The sequence below is a fragment of the Gambusia affinis genome, linkage group LG21, assembly GCF_019740435.1.
Source record: "Gambusia affinis linkage group LG21, SWU_Gaff_1.0, whole genome shotgun sequence".
NCBI classification, from domain to species: Eukaryota; Metazoa; Chordata; class Actinopteri; order Cyprinodontiformes; family Poeciliidae; genus Gambusia; species Gambusia affinis.
Genome location: NC_057888.1, coordinates 1,992,267 through 2,013,072, shown reverse-complemented (window position 1 = coordinate 2,013,072; position 20,806 = coordinate 1,992,267). Strand labels below are relative to the sequence as shown.

At 41.4% G+C, this 20,806-nt stretch overlaps 1 protein-coding gene across 3 annotated transcripts in view; it reads right to left on the bottom strand.

Annotated features, from left to right (window-relative positions):
* Positions 1–1,906: 1,906 nt before the first annotated feature.
* The window catches only part of LOC122824372 (disco-interacting protein 2 homolog C-like), a 48,422-nt gene continuing 29,522 nt past the window's right edge, over positions 1,907–20,806 (bottom strand). For all 3 annotated transcript variants that reach the window (XM_044104948.1, XM_044104950.1, XM_044104951.1), the window contains 23 exons: positions 20,419–20,512; positions 20,218–20,337; positions 19,395–19,509; positions 18,592–18,731; positions 16,174–16,310; positions 15,174–15,382; positions 13,809–13,923; positions 13,125–13,326; positions 12,949–13,049; positions 11,837–11,917; positions 11,621–11,744; positions 10,817–10,938; positions 10,620–10,731; positions 9,868–9,977; positions 8,795–8,925; positions 8,542–8,710; positions 7,731–7,901; positions 7,035–7,096; positions 6,905–6,962; positions 6,342–6,416; positions 5,630–5,804; positions 5,421–5,544; positions 1,907–4,359 (listed from right to left, as the gene is read on the bottom strand). In XM_044104948.1, the coding sequence (XP_043960883.1) occupies positions 4,107–4,359; positions 5,421–5,544; positions 5,630–5,804; positions 6,342–6,416; positions 6,905–6,962; positions 7,035–7,096; positions 7,731–7,901; positions 8,542–8,710; positions 8,795–8,925; positions 9,868–9,977; positions 10,620–10,731; positions 10,817–10,938; positions 11,621–11,744; positions 11,837–11,917; positions 12,949–13,049; positions 13,125–13,326; positions 13,809–13,923; positions 15,174–15,382; positions 16,174–16,310; positions 18,592–18,731; positions 19,395–19,509; positions 20,218–20,337; positions 20,419–20,512 (3,000 nt within the window). In that variant the 3' untranslated portion in view covers positions 1,907–4,106. The remainder of the gene's footprint in view (positions 4,360–5,420; positions 5,545–5,629; positions 5,805–6,341; positions 6,417–6,904; positions 6,963–7,034; positions 7,097–7,730; positions 7,902–8,541; positions 8,711–8,794; positions 8,926–9,867; positions 9,978–10,619; positions 10,732–10,816; positions 10,939–11,620; positions 11,745–11,836; positions 11,918–12,948; positions 13,050–13,124; positions 13,327–13,808; positions 13,924–15,173; positions 15,383–16,173; positions 16,311–18,591; positions 18,732–19,394; positions 19,510–20,217; positions 20,338–20,418; positions 20,513–20,806) is intronic.

The window sequence follows — 20,806 nt, the reverse complement described above, 5'->3', positions numbered from 1 at the left end:
ATTGAGATGTTTGCACTAGAAACTGGTGAGATTAAGTGTTTTTGCTCCTCACCTCTCATCCAGACAGGAACATAACATTTGCTATTTTAGGAAACATTTCTACTTCTCAATAGAAATCTCACCCTTAATGGAGTACAGGATGCATCTGCATTAATCTGTTTGCATTTGAACCATTCTGATTGTGGATGCAGCCTACATCTTGATTTTTAGGAGAACACATTGTTTTAAAATGGCCTAGTTAAAGCACAAACGTAATTCCACCTGGGAATCTCTGCCAAGACTTTTAATACTGTTTGTCCCAGACTCTCCCCATCCAATCAGATTGAGTTTCAGCTACTTTGGAAAGAAGAACTGCTACAAATTTGAGTTTCTGGATGTGCAAAGCTGCTGGAAATGATTTTATCAGAACAAAATCTTTCTACAAAGTTCTGCAAACAAATGTTTTCATGTGTACAACCTTTGAACTCTGCTGTTGCAAAACCCAATCACTGAGTTATTTTCACTCAGAAATAAACTTTATCATTTGTGTTTTTTGTTTAAAAACACGAAAAAAATTGTGCTTTTAAATAACTTCAGGAGATTTTTGATTACAGAGACAACACCAAATCTAAAACACATTTTATGCTTCAAGCCTCCATCTGGGTCAGTTTTATGGTGTTTATCTGTCCCAGTCTCTGTTTTATTATCATAGTTTAACAAGTTTGTATCTATAAACTTTTCTCTTTCATGTGTGAAGTTAAAAAATTTACAGCAGCAGGGAAAGACTGGCATTTGAGCTAATAAAAATATTTTCACAGCAGCAAACAGCTGTCCTCAAACAAAAAGAAAACAGTAAAACTCAACGAGGAAAGTTACTACAGAAAACCTAGAAATGCTTAATTGTTTTTTGTGATATTTTACACAAACATGCTACTTTTAAAGTATTTTTGTCAAATACTGTCAAATAGAACAATTTATTTCAGGATCAATTATGATATGTAGCAAACATATCCCATTTTGCCTGGTAGAAAGTTACTATGGTGCTTGACATACTTTAAAAGCTAACCATGCTAATCAGCATAAACTGAATACTTTGACACGTCAAATAATTAAAATGCCAAGTTTTTAATTAGAATGCTAACTCTGCTTCTCAGCCTAACTGGGTGACCGCTGTACTTTGAATAACATAAAATTATGCTAACTTTGCTAGTTAGCATATGCAGCTCAACATAAACAGATTGCTAACTGTACCACTTAGCCTGATAAAAATGGTTAATATGATACTTGACATAATTTGAAGGCCAGCTATATACTTTAGCATAACTGAATACTTTTGTCACTTCAAATAATTAAAAATATTAACTTCTTAATTAAAATGCTAACTTTGCCACCTAGCCTAAAAAAATAGTCACAATGGTACGTGACATAATTTGAAGGCTAACTATGCTAGTCAGCATAAGTGAATACTTAACTTCTACATTAGAAAGCTATCTCTGCTATTCAGCCTAACTGGAAGGGTAACTCCACTTAGTATAACTTAGTTAGTAGAATAATATGCAGCACAATAAAAACAATAAATCTGCATATTTAACCTGTTAAAGTTCTTGCAATTTAACCCTGAAATGTTCCGCATGCAGAATGTAAAAATGTGAATGGTTACGATGCTACTAACAAATATAACTTTTTACCGATTTCTATTCAAATTTGAGATATAAATTAACCAATTTCCTCAGATTTTAAAATGCTACAGCTACCTCAGCTTTAACTCACCATACACGATTCTGGTATCATTGTCCGGTTTCCCATTTTCTTTGTTTGTGTACGTTTCAGTTTTAACTGATGATTCATTAATAAATCGTATTGAAAATAATCACAGACGATCATCTCTGCTGCAGCGGATGAGAGCGAAACAAAGCGGCGCAGCCGGTTTTAGCCAATCAAAGCACTTTATTGCACTGTATAGTGTGACAGGGAGCCGGTAGCAGGCTCTTATAAAAGTGTCATTTCCTCTTTTCATCATGTGTACAAAACAAGTCACACACACTTTTACCGTACAAAATCAACACTATTTACATACGACACACACACACACACTCACGTGCAGTCTCTCTCCCATTCAGCCCTGAACACAGACGGTCCTCCTGGTTTCTGACGTCATCGCTACGCTGCTACCAACAATCCAAACAAACTTCTGATATGCATAACTTTTGTTCCTCCCGATGATGTGAAACAAAAAGCGATGAGATGTCACGTTTTTCACCCGCAGGCGTGTAAACTAAATTTATCCAAACATCGAGACTCTTGAGTAAAACGCTTTACATCAGCAGGATCCCCAGGAATCCTGCCATAAACTGATATTTATTTAAACTCTTCATAGATTTATTTATTTTTTAATCATCTGTTAAAACTTCTATAACCTCAGGAAATGTTTGAGTCAGTGCACATCAGGCGGTAGCTCCGAGGTTGTTCTTTACTGAGGATTCCTGCTCAAAATGAACAAAAAAACAATCATTTTTAGGATTTAAAGTCAAACTCGAAGGTTTGCAAGAAATATTTTGACATCTACAAAACATTTTCTATGGGACAAAAACAAAAAGAAAAGAGTTTTAGATATTCAGTTCTTGAAAATGTCTCACTGCTTAAAAAAATATCCACATTTATATGGTTTAAATAAAAAAAATCCTGCAACTCAAGTGATTTCATAATGTTTTTTTAAACAGATAAATTAAACAAAAGTTATATTTTATTCTAAAACTGTGATGTTAGTCTTACAGGCAGATCAGAGTAAAACATAAACAATTTTAGTGCATCCAGCAGCTTGTTTCACGTCTTAAAGGTCCGGTCTGCGGGATGTAGTGCCATCTAGTGGCCCAGATTGCAAACTGCAGCCAGCATTTAAACAGCAGCTGTTTTTGTTCTTTTCAAGCCACCGTAGCAGCATTTCTGAAGAGTTTCACTCTAAGAAAAGTGTAATAAAAGCAGGAAAGTAATGAAAACATTTATGTATAAATATGATTGTAAATGTGTTGAGATTAAAATCAGGAATCCACAGAACCAGTAGAGAACAACCTTTGGATGATTATTGCTACAACGGGAGCTTTTTATGTAAACTTCTTCTTCTTCACTCCCACAGCTTCCAGACGTTTCTGCCAGGACAGAATTTAACTTCCAACCTGGTAGTTAAATGTTTTAATGGAAACCTCTGATTTAATAATTTAATTCATTTAAATAATCTGAAGAAACACCCTCAACGCCATAAAATGTTTATTTAAATAAAGTCATTTGGTTCATTTTTGTTCACATGTAAAAACATCTGCAGTAACATCTGGATGCTGAAGATGTATTCTCTAAAACTTTATCTAAATAATGATAACTTTATTTATGTTATATTCACACAGTGCACTTTGCTCAGCGAGACGCTCTTGGTGCTTCAGGACTGAATTTCTGAGTTTGCTCACATACAGAAATGTTTTTATTGTTCCTGTTGAAATTTGCAGCATTATTTTTGGTTCAAACCGACCGCTTTAAGACTCTTTTCCTTCTTTTTTTGAGATAAAAACAAACGTTTAGCCCCAAACAGAAGAAAGCTGCAGCCGATTCACACAGTTGTAGTTTGTTCTTTGATCATTTTTGAATAAAATCTGCGTTTAAAAGCACAGAAAATGTTCCTGTCGCACATCGACACAGACGGGTGAACACACACTCACACACACACTAAAACACACACTCAGGGTGCAGGTGGAGAGAGCTGCATTAGGGGCTACTACACCTCGCTGTTTAGTTCCTCTCCATATAGATTATTATGTTTATGTACAGTATTTATAGTTTTTACAATAATCTGACGCCCCCTAGTGGTGGAACTGAGACAGAAACCACAGATTTGAACACAGTGCTCCTCTAAGGCTTCCTGTTGGCCGCGGGGTCGAGCGAGGGGTTAAAAACCATCGATCGGCCGGAATCAGCCGGCGAAAACAAACGACTGCAGAACACATCAAATCAACGCTCAAAAATACAGTACATCTGGATTTCTGGGAAATTAATGAACGACGACGGCGATATGAGCAGCACACACACACACACACACGCACACACACCCTCTCTCTCTCACACACACACACACAGCCAGGCTACATGTTGTAGGCCACGTAGATGGGATCCAGCTGGTCTTGTAGGAAGCCGTCGCGGAGGTGCATGCGCTGCTTTTCGCCGCGGGAGTTGATGGGTATTACGCCGACGTCCGTCACCACGACGACGCCCACAATCAGGTAGTGCTCCTCCAGCACGGCCTTGGTCACCATAGGAACCAGGTCCAGGGCCTCCTGCTCAGAGCCCTCCAGCTCCACCACCACCACCAGCAGGTTGGTCCAGGTGAAGACGGCGCTGGCGGAGACACACAGCTTTAAGGAAAAACACAACTTCCTGTTTGAAGCGACGGGTTAGAAGACAATTTATTCTGACGATTAATCGATTAATCGGTAAAGAAAGTGACATATTCTCAAGATTTTTCATTCAAATACTTACCCTTTACTGTACCGTGATAAAAAAGATTGAAAAATGCAAATCAACTAATAATTCAATCCCTTTTTTGGCATAAATATGTTTTTGCCTAAAATGCAATAACAGGTGAAATTGAATCAGTGAATTTACACAGAAAGGTGTTTTTATCCAAAAAGCAAAATAAAAATAGCTTTAGTTGAATTACTGCTATGAACATGTTTCTCTTTTCCAGCAAATTGCCTTTTTTGAGTTTGTATGCTCGAGTCCACGATTAATCGATTACAAATTTATTTACGATTATTTTAATAATCGATTAATCAGATTAATCAATCTATATTTAGGTTTCCTAATGGTTCTCCTACATGTTAGTTATCTGATACAGGAAGTGTCTGGTCCAGGTTTTTCCACCGACGGCTCCAGAACTGGGAACAGCTTTGCTGATTTAATCTCATCTAGTTAAAATCTTTACCAGAAAAACACAAAATGAAGGATTATTTTATTCGTTGATTCTTCTGATGATTAATCAATTAAAAAATGGTACTTTATACAGATTTCATTTCCATTTCAATAGTAAAAATACATTAAAAATGCACATAAATAACTAAATTTTATATATTTTTGTTACAGTTGTAGCTTAATTTCTGCTCTGAATATGTTGTTCTTTTTGAACTCTGGATAGACGATTAATCATTTACTAAATTAGTTGACCGTTATTTCAATTGGATCGATTAATCATGATTAATCCATACATAAGAATTTGACACCAGATATCAGCTGGTTTCATTTTCCTCAGCATCATTCTTTTTTATTTTTAGAAATCCGATTTGCACGTTCCAGAGAACAAAACATGAAAACAAACATTTCTCATTATCAATGCTAACAGCTTCGTGCTTCAGATGATGCTATCTGACCTGAACGTGTCTCCATGGTGCACATGGACCTACCACTCCATGATGCTCTTGTGTGCGCGGATGACGGAGGTCTCGATGTCGATGGGGTGGTACCTCATCCCCCGCAGCTCCATGGCCTCCTCCAGCGCCCCGACCACGAACAGAGCGTCGTGCCTCTCTGCTCACAAACCCCACAAACACACCGTCAGTCCTGCTGCCGGAGCGTCCGCCGAACATCTCACAGGAGACGGACGCATCCTCACCTCCGTTGGCGTCTGTGAGCTCGGTGCGGCGGAGGAAGCCCAGGTATCCGGTTCTGGCCCAGACCGTCTGGGTGTCTCCGAAGCTGAGTCTGGAGCTAAAGTGGTCCGACTGCAGCACTTCCTCGCCGTAGCCGCTGTAGTAGCCGCTGCCGTTGTGAGCGCTGTGGACCCAGATCTGCAGGAGGAGAGCAAAAACACATCAGACTGAACAGACACACTTCCAACAGAAGAAACGATTAATCGTGATTAATCAATTAGTGAAATAATCGTTAAGTAATTTAGGAACCGATTAATCGCTAACTGTAGTACACATATTTACTGAAAAAATGACATATTCAGAGCAATAATGAAGCTAAAAATATATGAATATCACATTTAAGATAAAAAAAATCTTCGTTTGTAAATATGTTCAGCCTTGAACTCTGGTTCAAATTAGGCAAAAAAATGGTAACATTTTTATTTTAGCTACCAATAATCAAGCTATATCAATAGCTACCAATGATCACACCAATAATGCAGTAAAATGTTTATTTTCCTGTTTGAAAAGGAATTTAAATATTTATGTGTTTTTTTTAACATATTTCCAATATATTACAAAAAAACCTTAAGTGGTTAAAGGGAGAATCTGTACAATGTGTTAATTTTTTTGTTTGAATAATTGATTAATCATTGGAATAATCGATCAGTAGAATAACAGTCGGGAGCTGCAGACCTCTCCCAGGTGGGAGTCTCCCAGCGGTCCTTTGGTCTCCGGGTTGGCGATGATGATTCGGACTCCTGGCAGAATCTGGGAAAATAAAAGCACCACTTAGCCTTCCTTTCCTTCTTTACAGTCCACTAATCTGTTAATATTCCAGCTTCCCTTTGAACATTTACACCAGTAAACTGAAGATCCTGATAAAATGGATCCAAACTGTTTCTCCAGTTTTTTTTACTGAATGTGGGCGCAGAGCGAGTTTTCTTCCAGCTGATGAGTTCTTCCTGCTCTGAGTGGTTCTTTTCTCTCCCGGATGAGCGGACAGAGAGGGAGGCTGATCGTTTCCTGCTGGACTCAGACCTGCAGTCTGTTGTGACTCACTGGATGTGGGAGGACGTGCAGAGAAAAGCAGCAGAAATAGTCCCAGAACCGGCTGCCACTCCTCATCTCTGAGCTGTCAGCGCTCAGCTCACATCTTTGTCTCTCAGTGACCAACTTTTCTCAAAACTTCATTTAGATCTTAAGTCACGACTCGTCTCCCTCCTGGAAGTGAGGATTTACGGTCCAACTTCACTCACCTTCCCAGACTCCATCAGCGGCAGGCTGTGGGGCGATCCTCTCTCCACCAGCCGAACCCTGAAAAGGAAACGTTTCAGGGTTAGAACCGTTCCCACAGCAGACGAGGATGACGGGTAGCAGCAGCCGGACCTGTCATGGCGCAGCGCTCTCATGTCCACGTACACGGTGGTGGGGTCGGGTCCTGAGGTCCCCTGCAGCCAATCACAGGGCAGAAACAGTCTGACTCACAAATTCACCCTCAGTTTTTGTTTTCAATTTTAAAAAAATGACTAAAAGGTGCAAAAGCACTTTGAGAGATGTGCATGAAGACTGATGTGAGCGCATTTATGTTTCTGACCAAAGAATAATAAATAAAGGGGTAGAATTAAATAAATGTTCACATCTTCACACTCCTTTTCAAACAGAAAAGTAGGAATGAAGAAATAATTTTGTTACTCATGCAAATGTTTTCTCTCTGTCCAACTGATTGCTTGCTCTTTAATCTTTTTAAATAAATAAATGAAATAAAATAAAGAATAATATGCAGTGGTGCGTTTACATTTAACTCAGATTAAATGTGCTTTTTTGATCCTAAAGAGAAATTAAACAGTTTCAGAGGCTGATGATTGTAGCAGTCTGTTGTACAACCAATCTAAAGATGCCTCTGACCTAAGATTAAGACTGTCCATCATTATGTAAATGAGCTACTCAACCAGCCAATCACAAACAGGTATTTTTCAGCCAATCACAGGGTATCAATTGCAAACATTGCATTCTTTGATGTGTTGTTGACGTGTCATAGGCGTGTTATCGACGTCTTCCTCGCGTGCTGCTGGCGTGTTGTACCTGCAGACAGATGGCCAGGTTGACCCTGCAGCCAAACGCCGTGCTGACGGAGCGAGGGTGGAGGCCCAGGTCCTTGAAGAGTTTGGAGAAGGAGTGTGTGAGCGCCATCCTGGGTCTCTCCTCTGCCACCACCACGCAGGCCCGGACCCGGGACAGGTCTAGACCTCGGGCCTGGATGGGAGACAAGCAGAACACAAACAGGAGATTTTTATAAAACGGGAATGGATCGGTTATTTCTGTCTTTGCTTTCAGTCAAATCAAACCAAACCCTGTGGAGGAAAAAACGTCTCCCAGGAGAATCATCTGCTCTTCAGCGAGGAAAGTGTTTTATGAAGAAACAGCCAGAAATAAACGGCGTTTCTCCTCCGCTCTGCGTCTCCATGGAGACCTAAAGACAGATAATCACTAAAATTAACTTCTGTCAGTGACCGATCACTGCGGACGCCTCCGGCTGAGCAGATGGAGACGGAGTTTATTAAACCGAGCCGGAGGACAAACGTCTCCTGCAGAGGATCGTGATGGAGCCGCTTAGCCTCACAGAGAGGACAGACAGTCTGACAGGACGTGTCCACCGGCACCGAGACACGTCCTGCTGGGCCTGAAGATCCGGATCAGAGCCAAACCCGTCCAGGTGTAAGAGGACCAGAACCGCTGGGTCTCTGTAAGGAATTCATCTGTATCTGAACCACCTCAACGGTTTTAAAACTTAACATTTTTACTGATTTCCACTGGTTTGTGATGTCAGATGAACGACTCCACCCCAGAGAGAACCACAGAAACGGGCCGGTTCCGGGTTCTGCATCATCCTGACCTTCAGTGCTTCGGTCTGCAGGCCGAGTCCTTTGGTGCAGAGCTCCATGACGCTGTAGGAGCAGAAGGTGTCTCGCACCCTCAGCTGGCTGACGGCCAGCAGCCACAGAGCCGGGTTGGTCTCCAGCTCCACCGGCGGGATCAGGATGGACTGGTGGCCCGAGTAAACGCTGCGGACGACACGCAGAGCTCACATCCAGGAACCAAGCTCCCACCACGGGGAATGGTGTTTTCAACGACGGCGAAGCACCGACCTGCAGAGACACCAGAGGACGAAGCCGAGGCCGCAGTACGGGTCCAGGCAGATGGCCACCTCTCTGGACGGGTACAGCTCACACTGCAGCTTCACCGAGCGGCAGAAGGCTCCAACTGCATTATGGGACATCTGGGAGGGGACGGATGGAGACGTGGGTGACAAAACTAAAGAGTTAGTTTTACTTTTACAACATTTAGGCTTTAAACCTGGAATGGGTTTGGACACATTTGTTTTTAGAGTGGAGCAGCGCTGTCAAAACCAAAGAGGCCAAAACTGGCAAATTTAAACTACTGACAGAAAATTAATAAAATAAAAATACATTAGTTTATTGTGCTCAACAAAGAATAAGATTTTAATGAAATCTGTAAAGGTCCAAAATATAAAAAGGGTTTCGGATTGTTGCTCCAACATCTCTCTAACCAAACGGCCAAACTGAGTTAAAGAGGAGCAGCAAAAGCAAAGGAGGTGGATTATCAGAGCAACTGATGGTGCCATTTATGCATGGAGCTGTTAGCATATTATAATAGCAACAGTCTTCAGTCAGAGGCTTCTTTATATTTGTTGTGAGACTAACTGCTACAGGAGATCCTTCCTGCCCGCAGCATCACCGTCCACGACTCTTTCAACCTACTTGGATGATTTCCAACATTTAATTTAAATATTTCTGAATTCAATTAAAAAAAAAAATTATTTTTTGATTTTTTTCCCCACTCACTGAATGAAAATGTTATTAAACTAAAATATTCAATGTGAGGCTCTGTTACTGCAATAAACAACAAATTTATTCTAAGGTTTTTTTAAACATTTTATTTTTCCCCAAATGTGCAAAAACATTTGCTTTCTTCTATGTTATTTTAATCAGACGTTAAAAATCTGGAATAACTTAAAAAATTATCCTTGATTTTAGAGCCCAAAGTTTTCAGTCTGCAGTAAAATAAAAACCCTTGATGTCCTGTTATTTTTAGATTCTTGTTCTTGCTACAGTCGTTGAACTGAGTCTCCCTGTGGTGTGATGGTGAGGAAGAGGATCAGGAGGAAGAGCAGGCCCGGTTCTGCTGGGGATTGACTGACCTGGACTCCGGCCAGCATGCCGGTGGTGGACACGCTGAAGTCCAGATAGGCCAGGCCGTCGGGGTTGGTGGGCTTATAGAGAGCTGGAGGCTTCTTCTTTGGCAGGTCGTCTGCAGAGCAAACAGAATCAAACAGAATCATTCGGTTCTGTTCGGAAAGCCCGAGTGACCTCCGGGTGACCCCAGAGCTGCTGATGCTCCACTAACAACCGACCTGCACCTGATGCTGGTTATTAACTCAGAGGCCGGTTCTGATCCAGAACCATCACAACCTCCAGGATGACAAACACACACAGGCAAAAAGAAAGTACACCCTCCTACAGGTGTACATACTAGACATTTCTCCCATGTTTTAATTGAAATAATCTGCCAGTGAACCAGTAACCCCTTGATGTTCTGTTATTTTCACCTGTATTTTTTATATTATTTTCCTGAATTTTTTCTTGTAACTGAGTTTTGTAGACGGACTCCCTGTAGTTGCCTCTTTGGTCCAGTAGGGGGAGAATCAGCAGCTACAGTTCAGACTCTGATTTTACTGTCAGCAAAGCGTTTTCTGGGGTTTCTACATGTTTTTATGGCAGAAACAAAGAGTTAATTTTTCAAGATTTAAATTCCTTTGTAGTAAAAGACCTAAAGAGAGAATCCAAAAGCTTTTTGATAGAAAAAACCCAGGATGATAGGAAGGATGTATTTTCCTTTCTCTTTTGACTATTAAAATATTTCTGGATAGATTAAAACAGAAGAGGTTTGTACCGGTGTCCAGAACTGGAGGCCAGTTCCTGATGTCCACGGTGGCCGTGGCCTCCTTGGAGCGAAGCAGCTTGCAGATGACGGCCGTCGTCATGACGCAGGTCGAGTGGCTGACCTGCAGAGAGGAGGGAGACATGCTGGTTTGTGTTTCCAGCGGTGATGGTGCAGCAGCGCGCGCTCTGATGGAAGCAGCGGCGAACCTCGACGATCATCTTGACGGTGGGCAGCGTGGTGGAGATGTTCTGGGGGTGAGGCGGCCGCACCGTGATGGGAACGCAGCCGGCGAACAGGCAGCCGTAGAACGCCGCGATCAGGTCGATGCCTGCAGGAGGAGAAGAGAGGAGAAACCTGAAGAAATGAAGCTGCAGCTAACAATTATTCTATTATTATTTACTGATTAATTTATCAAATATTCAGAGGATTAACCGGTTAAACAGATAAATTCAGAAGATTTTTTATTTTAGTCTTTTTTTATGCATTAAAAATACATTTACAGAAGCAAATAAATGATTTATTTAAAAATAAACATTAATAACAGCATTCCTTTACTACATGCGTTATGATTTATAGCAAAGGACGCAGCTAAAAAATACTTCAATAAATATTCAGCCCTTCCTGTTTAAAATCATCACAGTGCAGGGATGATCTGGTGATTATTTATGATTAGTTGGTCAATAATTGGATGAAAAACCTGCTTAATAGGAGATTTATTTTTACAGAATGTGAACCAGGTGAAGCTAAAAATGCCACTGGAGGAATTTTATTTAAGGATGAAGTTTTTTTCTTTCCCATCTTAAATTCAAAATGTATATTTTTTTGTACAGTTTTTGCTTAATTGCTGCACAAACTGTGTTGTTCTTTCAGCAATTTACATTTTTTGCATCAATATGTCATTTAATCAATTAGTAAACTAGCTGACGATTATTTTACTAATTGATTAATCGCAACTAATCCGATTAATCGTTTCAGTCGTAGCTGGACCAGGCCAGTGAATCATGTCTGACCTGGAGGGTAAACCAGAGCCACATGGTCTCCCTCCTGCAGGCCTCCTCTCTCCATCAGCAGAGCTGCTACTCGCTCCGCTCGCTTGTGCAGCTGCAGACAGGTGAGGGAGCTCGACACCGCCCCCTGGGGAATAAAAGATGAGAAAACCGGACTGAATATCCACCGTAACACGGTCTGTGGTCGGATGTGTTGATCTGAGGGTGGAGGGCGGTTACCCGGGAGCTGAGCAGGGTGTAGAGGACGTGGTCCGGCGTGGTCTGGGCTCGCCACTGCAGGATTTCTGACAGGAACAGAAACTGGAAACAAAGACCAACATCAGAGAAGTTCAACAAGACCAAATCTGAACTTCTTCAACATTTCCTGTTCAAACTGCAGCAGAGATGCAGAACTGGGCATTTCTGTCTAATTATTGGAGCATCAGCGTTTAGCAGGAGCCATAAACACCGGAGCAGGACCGCAGGCCGTCTTTAAACACATGTCAAATGGAGCCTGAGTCACCAGAGCTGATGACTCTAATCAATACATCAGGGTGTTCAATCTGATGGACTCCTAATTGTTCTGTTTCAGAGAAATCCAACTGATTCAGTCAGAAACAGAAGAAAATCGGTTCTGACCTTTTGTCCGACGGCTCAGAAAGGCAGAAACAAAACTAGCACAGCAGAACGTTTAGCATCTGAACTGCAGAAATCTGATCACACGTTTGATTGTTTTGTTGTTCATCAATCAGTTGATCAGAATCAGCGAAAACGCTTCATTTTCCAGCCACCAAACAACAAAATCTCTGATGCATTTAATCTTTTTTTGGTAAAATATGGCTGAAATATCTGTGAGGCTTTAATAATAAGGAGCCATGTACTCAGACTTTACATGCCAGTGATATTTTTGGCAACATAAATGGACTTTAACTTTCCTTTAAGCAAGCAGCTGGTGTAGATTGTCATGACAGAAAACCTGAAGCTCATGCAGAAGCAACATTTAATGACATCCTGCAGCTCCAGTTTTATAACAAAAGAATAAATAAAGGAAATGACAGAATCTGTCTTGTAACTCCTGAACCTGGAAGATTTTGCTGTATTTTTGGAGTCGGATGCTTCTGTAACTTTGTCCTTGATATCAGTTATTATTTCACTGTTAGAACTTTTTATTGATTCAGAAAGTAAAATAATAAATCTGTGACTCCTTCTACTGATGTTTCTTCAATAGAGATGGAGGTCGGCTGAAATGTGGTTTTCATTTATCGAGGAACCAGCAGAAAGCTTTTCTTCAATATTTGCTGGAATTGAAACAAAGTTTTCCTGAATGAATCTGAACGTTTGGATCTTCTCACCTGGTCGTTGTCGTCTGTCTGCCCCAGGTCTCTGCCGCTGGCCTGAGCTATCCTCTTCCCCGACACCAGGTTCCCCACCATCACAGAGGCGGGTCCGATCTCTGCGGCACACGGACAGAACCCGGATCAGCTCCAGCTTTTCCGAACCGACCCGACCGGAAACAGGCGAGTCTCACCTGGCTGCTTCTGCCGCGGTTTGGGCAGGTTGGTGACGCAGGTGTGGGGGCACATCAGGACGTTGCAGGGGTGCAGCCCCCCCTCCAGGTACAGCTGCTTGATCTCCGACAGGTGGATGCCGCCCAGCGGGGTTTTGGGGAGGGTGTTGGCCGGAACCAGAGCCAGACAGAACACGCCTACGCCATGGATGCTGTCGATGGCCTGAAGAGGAGCAGAACCGACAAAAATCTGTCGTTTCGATCCATTTCCTATCAATGAAGGTTATTACCTCTGTGGAGCGCTGAATAAAAGATGAGTCTGCCTAACTGTTGCTATGGCAACCCGACATAAAACAAACTGAACCGACACTGACAGAACCTCAGTTCCTGAGGTTCTATAAGGTCCGTGAATACCACACTGTTTCTAGTTTCTAGTGAAAATGTCTTGCAAATACCAACAAATAGGAGTTTATTTTACGTCAGTAATTTCTCAATATGGATAAAAAGATACTAATTCCACTGGCAGATTACGTGACTAATCATTTTTTCTGTTAAGTGAAATAATCTAGTACTTTTTGTATCTGTATTCATGAATCGTATTTATCTTGCTGAAAAGCTATTTTCATGTTTTGTTTTATATTTACAGGAGAAACTACAGAAAAGGTTTTGTTAATATTTAGTTTTGGCAGTGCAGGTGTCCCGTACCTGCAGCACCCGGCTCATCCACTGGAAGCTGTCCTCCTCCGTGGAGTCGGGCCTCTGCTCGGCCACCACCACGATGCGCTCGTCTCTCAGCACCGTCACGGAGAACACGGCGATCCTGCAGAGACGGAGAACAGAAACACGGCCGGCGCCGCTCTGATCACACCCGGACTGAAGCATCGGGTCAGAGGTCAGGACAGACCTCCAGGAGTCACTGACATCAGCAGTGGTTGACATCGTCCTGGATGAAACCATCACTTGTCGGCACTGATAATCCATCTCATTTGTTTTTGCAGCTCCTCTTTAAAGCACCGTTTGGCTTTATGTGCCAAATCACTCAACTTATGTAACAATAGATATAAAAAAACCCGAATGGATTAAAAAGGAGTCCAAATGAAGATGATCTGAGACTTTTGGGAGTTTCTAAACACTTCTAAGGAGATGTGTTGGTAACACAGAGAAGATGTTCACACATCAGAGTGTAACTACGGCAAAAGTTAGCTACGGCTTCACACCGACGATGTTCTGACAGTTAGGAGTAAACAGAGGTTACAGCTGGAGAAAGAAACACAACAAACTGCTTTCAATTCTTCCATCAATAATTCTGACCATTATCTGAGTAGTCTGAGGATTATTTGGATAGTTAATTAATTATAATTAATTTTGCTGTTTAATCTATTAATTTGTCAATTATTCTCATGAATAATCAATTAGCCTGACAATCAAATATCATTTTTATAATTATGATGACAATAATTCTAATTATTAATTGATTAGTCTAACGATAAATTAATAAAAGCTGGTTTATTCTGCAATCTGTATTTAATCACTAAGGCCTTTTTATGTAATATTATACACTAAAAATACTAGGAAATAAACATTAATATGCAGCAACAGTATTGCTTTAGTGAACACTTCATCACCAAAAGATTCATCTGCAGTTGAAAATATCTTTCAACATGAGAAAATCTCGGTCCTTTCTGCTTGACTGTACATCGATACAGCCTAGGAGGTTTATTCTTTAAAAAAGGCTTTTCTTAACGTTTCTATACTGCAGTTAAGATTAACTCATATACAAGTTGAAGATTATTTAAACAACTGATTAATCACGATTAACCGTGTCAGCCCACGTTAAGACCAACGGCGGCTGAAACCTGAATCGCTGCAGTGAGCGTCATCACAGCCTGTCAGGTAAAAGATGAGTTTCCTGCTCAGCGGCTTTGGATACAATTAAGTTTCTCCGTTTTGCTGCGTCCCGATTCCTCCGCTATCGCTCGACTTTATCAGATTCATAATGCGCCGGGCGCGGCTCATTCATCACTGTGACAGCTGGGAGTGACGGCCGCTCCGAGTGGGGGGTCCACTCACCGGCCCCTGTAGACGAACTTCATGGGCTCCACCGCCAGCGCCGTGGCGACGATGTCGTCGGCGTTGTGCCGCCTCCCGCTCACCATGATGAGGCCGTCCATTTTCCCCGTGATGAAGGCCAGGCCACCGGGTCCGATGAAGCCCAGCAGGCCGGTCCGCACGAAGGCGTACTCGCTGATCAGACCGCCGCCGGAGCTCACCGGGTACACCTGCAGGCACACGGACAAACCGTCACCGTGGCAACCAGCCAGGTCTGCAGCCCGGAGGCGGAGAGCAGGATGAATTCAAGCTGCTGGGGGGAAAGCAGAGAACCTGACGACCAAACGACAGACTTAATCATTTCAAACCAACCTTAACATTTTGAAGGTTTAAAATATCAACTGAAACTTTTGATTCTCAGTGGGGTTGGCCAATAAATCAATTTTATCGATTTATTGATGTTTGAAGATTTAATTTTTAGGAAAATCTGGATGTTTGCAGCTTATATTCATTTGCACTTTGAATTCAGATCAACTCCACCATGAAATATAATATAATATTTTTTTCTTTTTTCATTACAAGAATAAAATTCTAATATTACAAAAATAAAGTTGCAATATTTGGAGAAAGAAGTTTAAATTTTATGCCACTAAAACAAAAAATTTATTATCCCAGCTGTTTTTCATTAAAACTACTTTTTTCTCCCAATTTCTCAAACATTTTTCTGGTAATATTGTCACCATATTCTCATAATTAAACACAAATTCTTGTAGTCAAATTCTTGTCATTTGTAATATTTTTTAAAAAAGAGAGCAAGAAAAAAACTGATTAAAATCGGAAATCAGATCTGCTTTAACCCCAAACTCTGAGTTTGTTTCCTAACTATTTAAATCTGTATTATGATGTTGTATAATGTTGTATTATGTATGAAATATTAACATATGCTTTCCTTTGCAGGCCGTACGCCTGCAGGAGGGTTTGGGTTTGTGCAGAGCTGCAGCTCCGTCCTAAAACGCCTCACCTCGAAGGTGTTCTTGGTCATTCCTGTCAGGCCGTAGTAGGACGTTCCCGTGGCAACGGAGCAGACGCAGAGTTCGCCGATCTCGTCCGTCTGGCAGAGCTGAGGGACGCCCTCGGGCTTCACCACGCACACCAGGCCTGGGACGGAGAAACGAGGACACACGGCGGTTAACGGCCAGCACCTGGTTCTGAAAGTGGACCAGGCGTCTGAGTCACAGCCTCCAGCAGGCTTTAAATAGGCCGTTCTAGTCTGAGCTAACGATGATGTCTGTGTACCAACAGAAACCGGGATGAACCAACTGGAACTGGGTTAAAGCCGAGAGCCACCAGCATTATGCAAAACCCAGAGAGGTTCTAATTAAATGAAAGATGAATATTATTCACTTGGTGGTTTTTGAATTTTTAATGCAAAAAACACAAAATCTTAGCATATTTTTTTAAATACTAATTGAAATAAGTAACAATTAAATTTTCAGGAAAATGTAGGAGTTTGTTTTAAGTAAATAATTCCTTAATATTAATGAAAATGTTCAAGTTTCACTGCCAGATTATTTCAGATTAACCAGGGAAAAATGTCTTATTATAAATGAAATAATCTGGAATTAGCCCTGTATGTTATGAAAGGACCAAAGAGCCACTGGCTCCTGCACCTGACTGAGCTGCAGTCCAGTTGTACCAGACTTTTTCTACGGGCTGTTTTTGGTTCTAAAAGGGATTTCGAGTGTCTTTTATGAGTAATCAAAGGATAACAGACGCCAACAGGCCAGTGTTTCAAACCTCACAGAGAGATTTGAAACGCCACCAGGCGGAGGACCACTGGTGTAGAATGAGGCGTTCTGATTGGACAGAGGTTTCCTGTCACAATAAATAATAAATCAATTAATCAAGATAAACTAAAACAATCTCAATAATTTCCATCTGCATGATTTATTATTTTCCTTTCTGTCTTTCTACCAAACCTGGTCGTCAGTCTGATGTTTGGGTCTCAGCAAATGACTGTTATAAATTGTCCCTTATTATTTAGAAGAACCTTAATCAACCCATGTTGTTGTTTGGCCATAATGACTCAGAGATGAACTGTGCTGCGTCTCATCACTTAAAACCCAGAGAGTGAAGGCTGCAGCTTTTATTAAAACTGGTTTCTGCGTTTTTCTGAACTTCCACAGGGAGATCAGTCATGAGTGGAGAGAGCGAGCCCCAGAAAAATGGACAATGATTAAGAGGAGAGGCCACACATTCAGACGCCCTCCGACTAATTCAACGGTTTAATGGGCTTAATGGATTCTCTGCCCTGCAGAGCGTGAAGCTCTGACAGCTGAGAGTTTAACTCTTCACACGGCCGCGGCTCGGCTGCTGCTGCTTCACATTTATTAACACTAAACTCATGAAAAAGTTACAAAAACCCAATCAGCATTAATATTAGAGTTTATAGGACAATCTCAAAACTTTCCAAAAATATTTTTGCGTCTAAATGTGAAAATTTTCTGAAGGAAAAACAACAAAGACGACAAGAAGTAAGAGAATATAAACCAGTAAAGTTTCTTATGAATCTGCGGTGTGTTTCTAGACTGAAACGGAGTGAGAGACACAAGGAAGGATGAAAGAAGCAAGAGAGGAACGAGGATGAGGATAAAGGAGTCAGGAAGGAAACAAGGAAGTAGACGAAGGAGGGATTAAACACACGAGAAAGGAAAGGAAACAAGGAGATAAGGATGAAACAAAACAGGGAAGGATACAAGGAAGGAATGGAAGAAGGACCAAAGGAAGGAAACATCAAAGGAAAGGAAGACAAAACTAAGAACAAAAAATTAAGTAATGATACAAAAAATAAATATAACAAAAAAGGAAAGAGACAAAAAAGACTGGAAGAAAGAAAGGAAAGAATATTGTAAAGAAAAGAAGAAAACAAGCAAATCAGGGAGGATAAATGAAAAGAAAGAAGCAAGGAAGAAATTAATGAAGAAAGGATGGAGGGAAGAAAAGAAGAAAGGAAACAATGAAGGGAAGAAAGACAGAAGGCATGTCTCCTTTGAACTGCCTATCAATCACCACGGTAACAGATTACAGGCACCATTCGACGTTTTTTGACCATTACTTTCCATAATTAACGAAAATCTTTTCTAAAGTCCAGAATTTGTTTCTAGAAATAGAGAATCAAATAAATGAAGAAGCAAACAGAATCAGAACCTGCTGCAGGTCGGGTTCTGGTTCTGGCTGAGGACCAAAGAAACCCGATCTGTTCATGCAGCTCACAGGACGTTTTCTGCTCGCATAGTTTTATTATCCGTCCGTCAGCAGAAACAACCTGAGGACGTCTGAGGCTGGAAATGCAGATTCAGATGAAACATCACCGGAGTCGAGTTCAAACCGTTTCTCTGTCGTTCCTGAACATCCAGACGGAGCAGCAAGAAGCCGTTACCTCCTGGTGTGACGGTGCCGACGTCCTGAACGGTGAGGACAGACAGACGCTCCTCCGTGTCCACCCGCACCACGCCGTAGCTCAGACCCTGCATGGACAGGACGCCGCGGCCCGGAGGCTGGCTGCTGTCCTCCACCGGCCTGCACACACACACACACACACGCACACACACGCACACACACGCACGCACACACACACACGCACACACACGCGCACACACACACACACACACGCACACACACATACACACACACACACACACACACCAGCTGACTCTCTGCAGGAAGCTGCTGGTCGAATGCAGCCGATCAGAGCATTAACGTGTTTCATTGTGAAGTTAAAAAGATTGTTCAAATAAAAAGCTGAAAAGTGTGGAGTGCATTTGTATTCACACTGCAAAAACACAAAACCTTTCCAAATGTTTTTGTCTAGTTTCTAGTGCAAATATCTTAGGACATTTGGAAACTAACCTGAAAGTAACTTTTCAGCAAGATTGTTTAAATGAATAATTCCTTAAAGTTGATGAAAAAGAACTAGTTATAAGTCAAATAATCTGCCAGTGGAACTAGTTCGTTTTTATCAATTGTAAGGAATTATTTACTCATAACAAGCTCCTCTATATTGCTGAAAAATTACTTCTAAGTAATTGAATTTCAACCTTCCTGACATTTTCAGATGTTTATTTAAAAATGATCAACTGTAGTACAAAATCTGTAAAGCTCTTTGTTTTCAGTCTGTGTCTGCGTTTGCATGCAGGAGGAGTGTGAAGCATGCTTCATGTTCTCAGATTTCTGCATGCTTACCTCCGGATGGCGACCGTCAGGGCCTCGGGGGAGCTGGCGCAGGGACAGATGACCTCTCCCCTCAGCCCTTTGGTCTGAAACACGTTGAGGAAGGCGTCACAGGAGGAGATGGACCCTAAAACGCAGGATCATCCACAAACACTCAGAATAACAAGTAAACAAACAGATGCATTCTGCTGATGCAGCAGAAAATCTCAAAAATATTTTAAAAAATCCATTAAGCATTTTTTGTTATCCAGTTATTAATCGGTTAAAGTAAAATAAATCATCACCAGATAAATCCTGCTCTGTATTAACATTAAGTCCAGCAGAAATGCCTGAACTTTGTGACTAATCAATTAATCAAAAAACTGATTCAGAATCAGACTAATCTGTTAAATGCCAGACTAATCAATTAATAGTCAGAATAATCAATTAATCATCAGACTAACCAATTAATCGGCAGTCTAACCGATTATCATATAATCAATTAATCATTAGAATAATCAATTAATTTTCAGAAATCATCTGAATAATTGTTTACTAAAATAATTGTTGCTGCAGCTCTAGTTTAAGACTCATCTCAGATTTTGTCTGTAAAGTAAAACGTCTCATTTTTAACCAGATGTTGGTATTTTTTCCGTTTTTTTCCTCCTTGTACGACGCGTCCACACAGAGAGGTTCTGTTCTGACCCAGACGTCCCCAGAGAGTTCCTCCGTCTGCCACCAGCAGAGAAGCTGAGCAGGAGCTTTATTGTTCTTTTCTTTTTTTCTTTTGTTGTTTCTTGTGTTTAATGTGGACAATTTACCAAAATAAAGTGATTGATTGATTGATTGAGCTTACAGGGATTGGAACCGTCGGCCACCAGCAGCATCCGCAGCGAGCTCAGGTTGATGTCTTTCTGGTCCTTGTGGGCCACCAGAGCCCAGTGCATGTCTCTGGACTTGACGCAGGCCACCTTGGCTGCAGGTGGAAATGCAGGGAGTTAGAATCTAATCTGCCGGACAGGAAGCAGAGAGCCGAGCGTCGGAGGAGGAGGCTGACCTTTGTACTGGCAGACCTTCTGGATCCACGACAGAGGGTTGACCTTCATCAGGGAGTACGGCACGCTGATCACATGCATCATGTTCATCACGCTCTGCAAACACACACACACACACACACACACACACACACACACACACACACACACACACACCAGCCTCTGCTTATTTCCTAGCTAAATACCCAATTTATAAGATTTCTAAGATAAACTTCTAGATGGGATGAAAACAAATTTCTAGGCATCAATATTGACAATAAACTCAAGTGGAAGCCACACAACAGGTACGTCCAAAGCAAAGGCTCACCTGTTAAACAAAGCACAGATTACATCACAGATTACATCACAGATTACATCACAGCACTCTGCTGTTCATTAATATTACCCCAG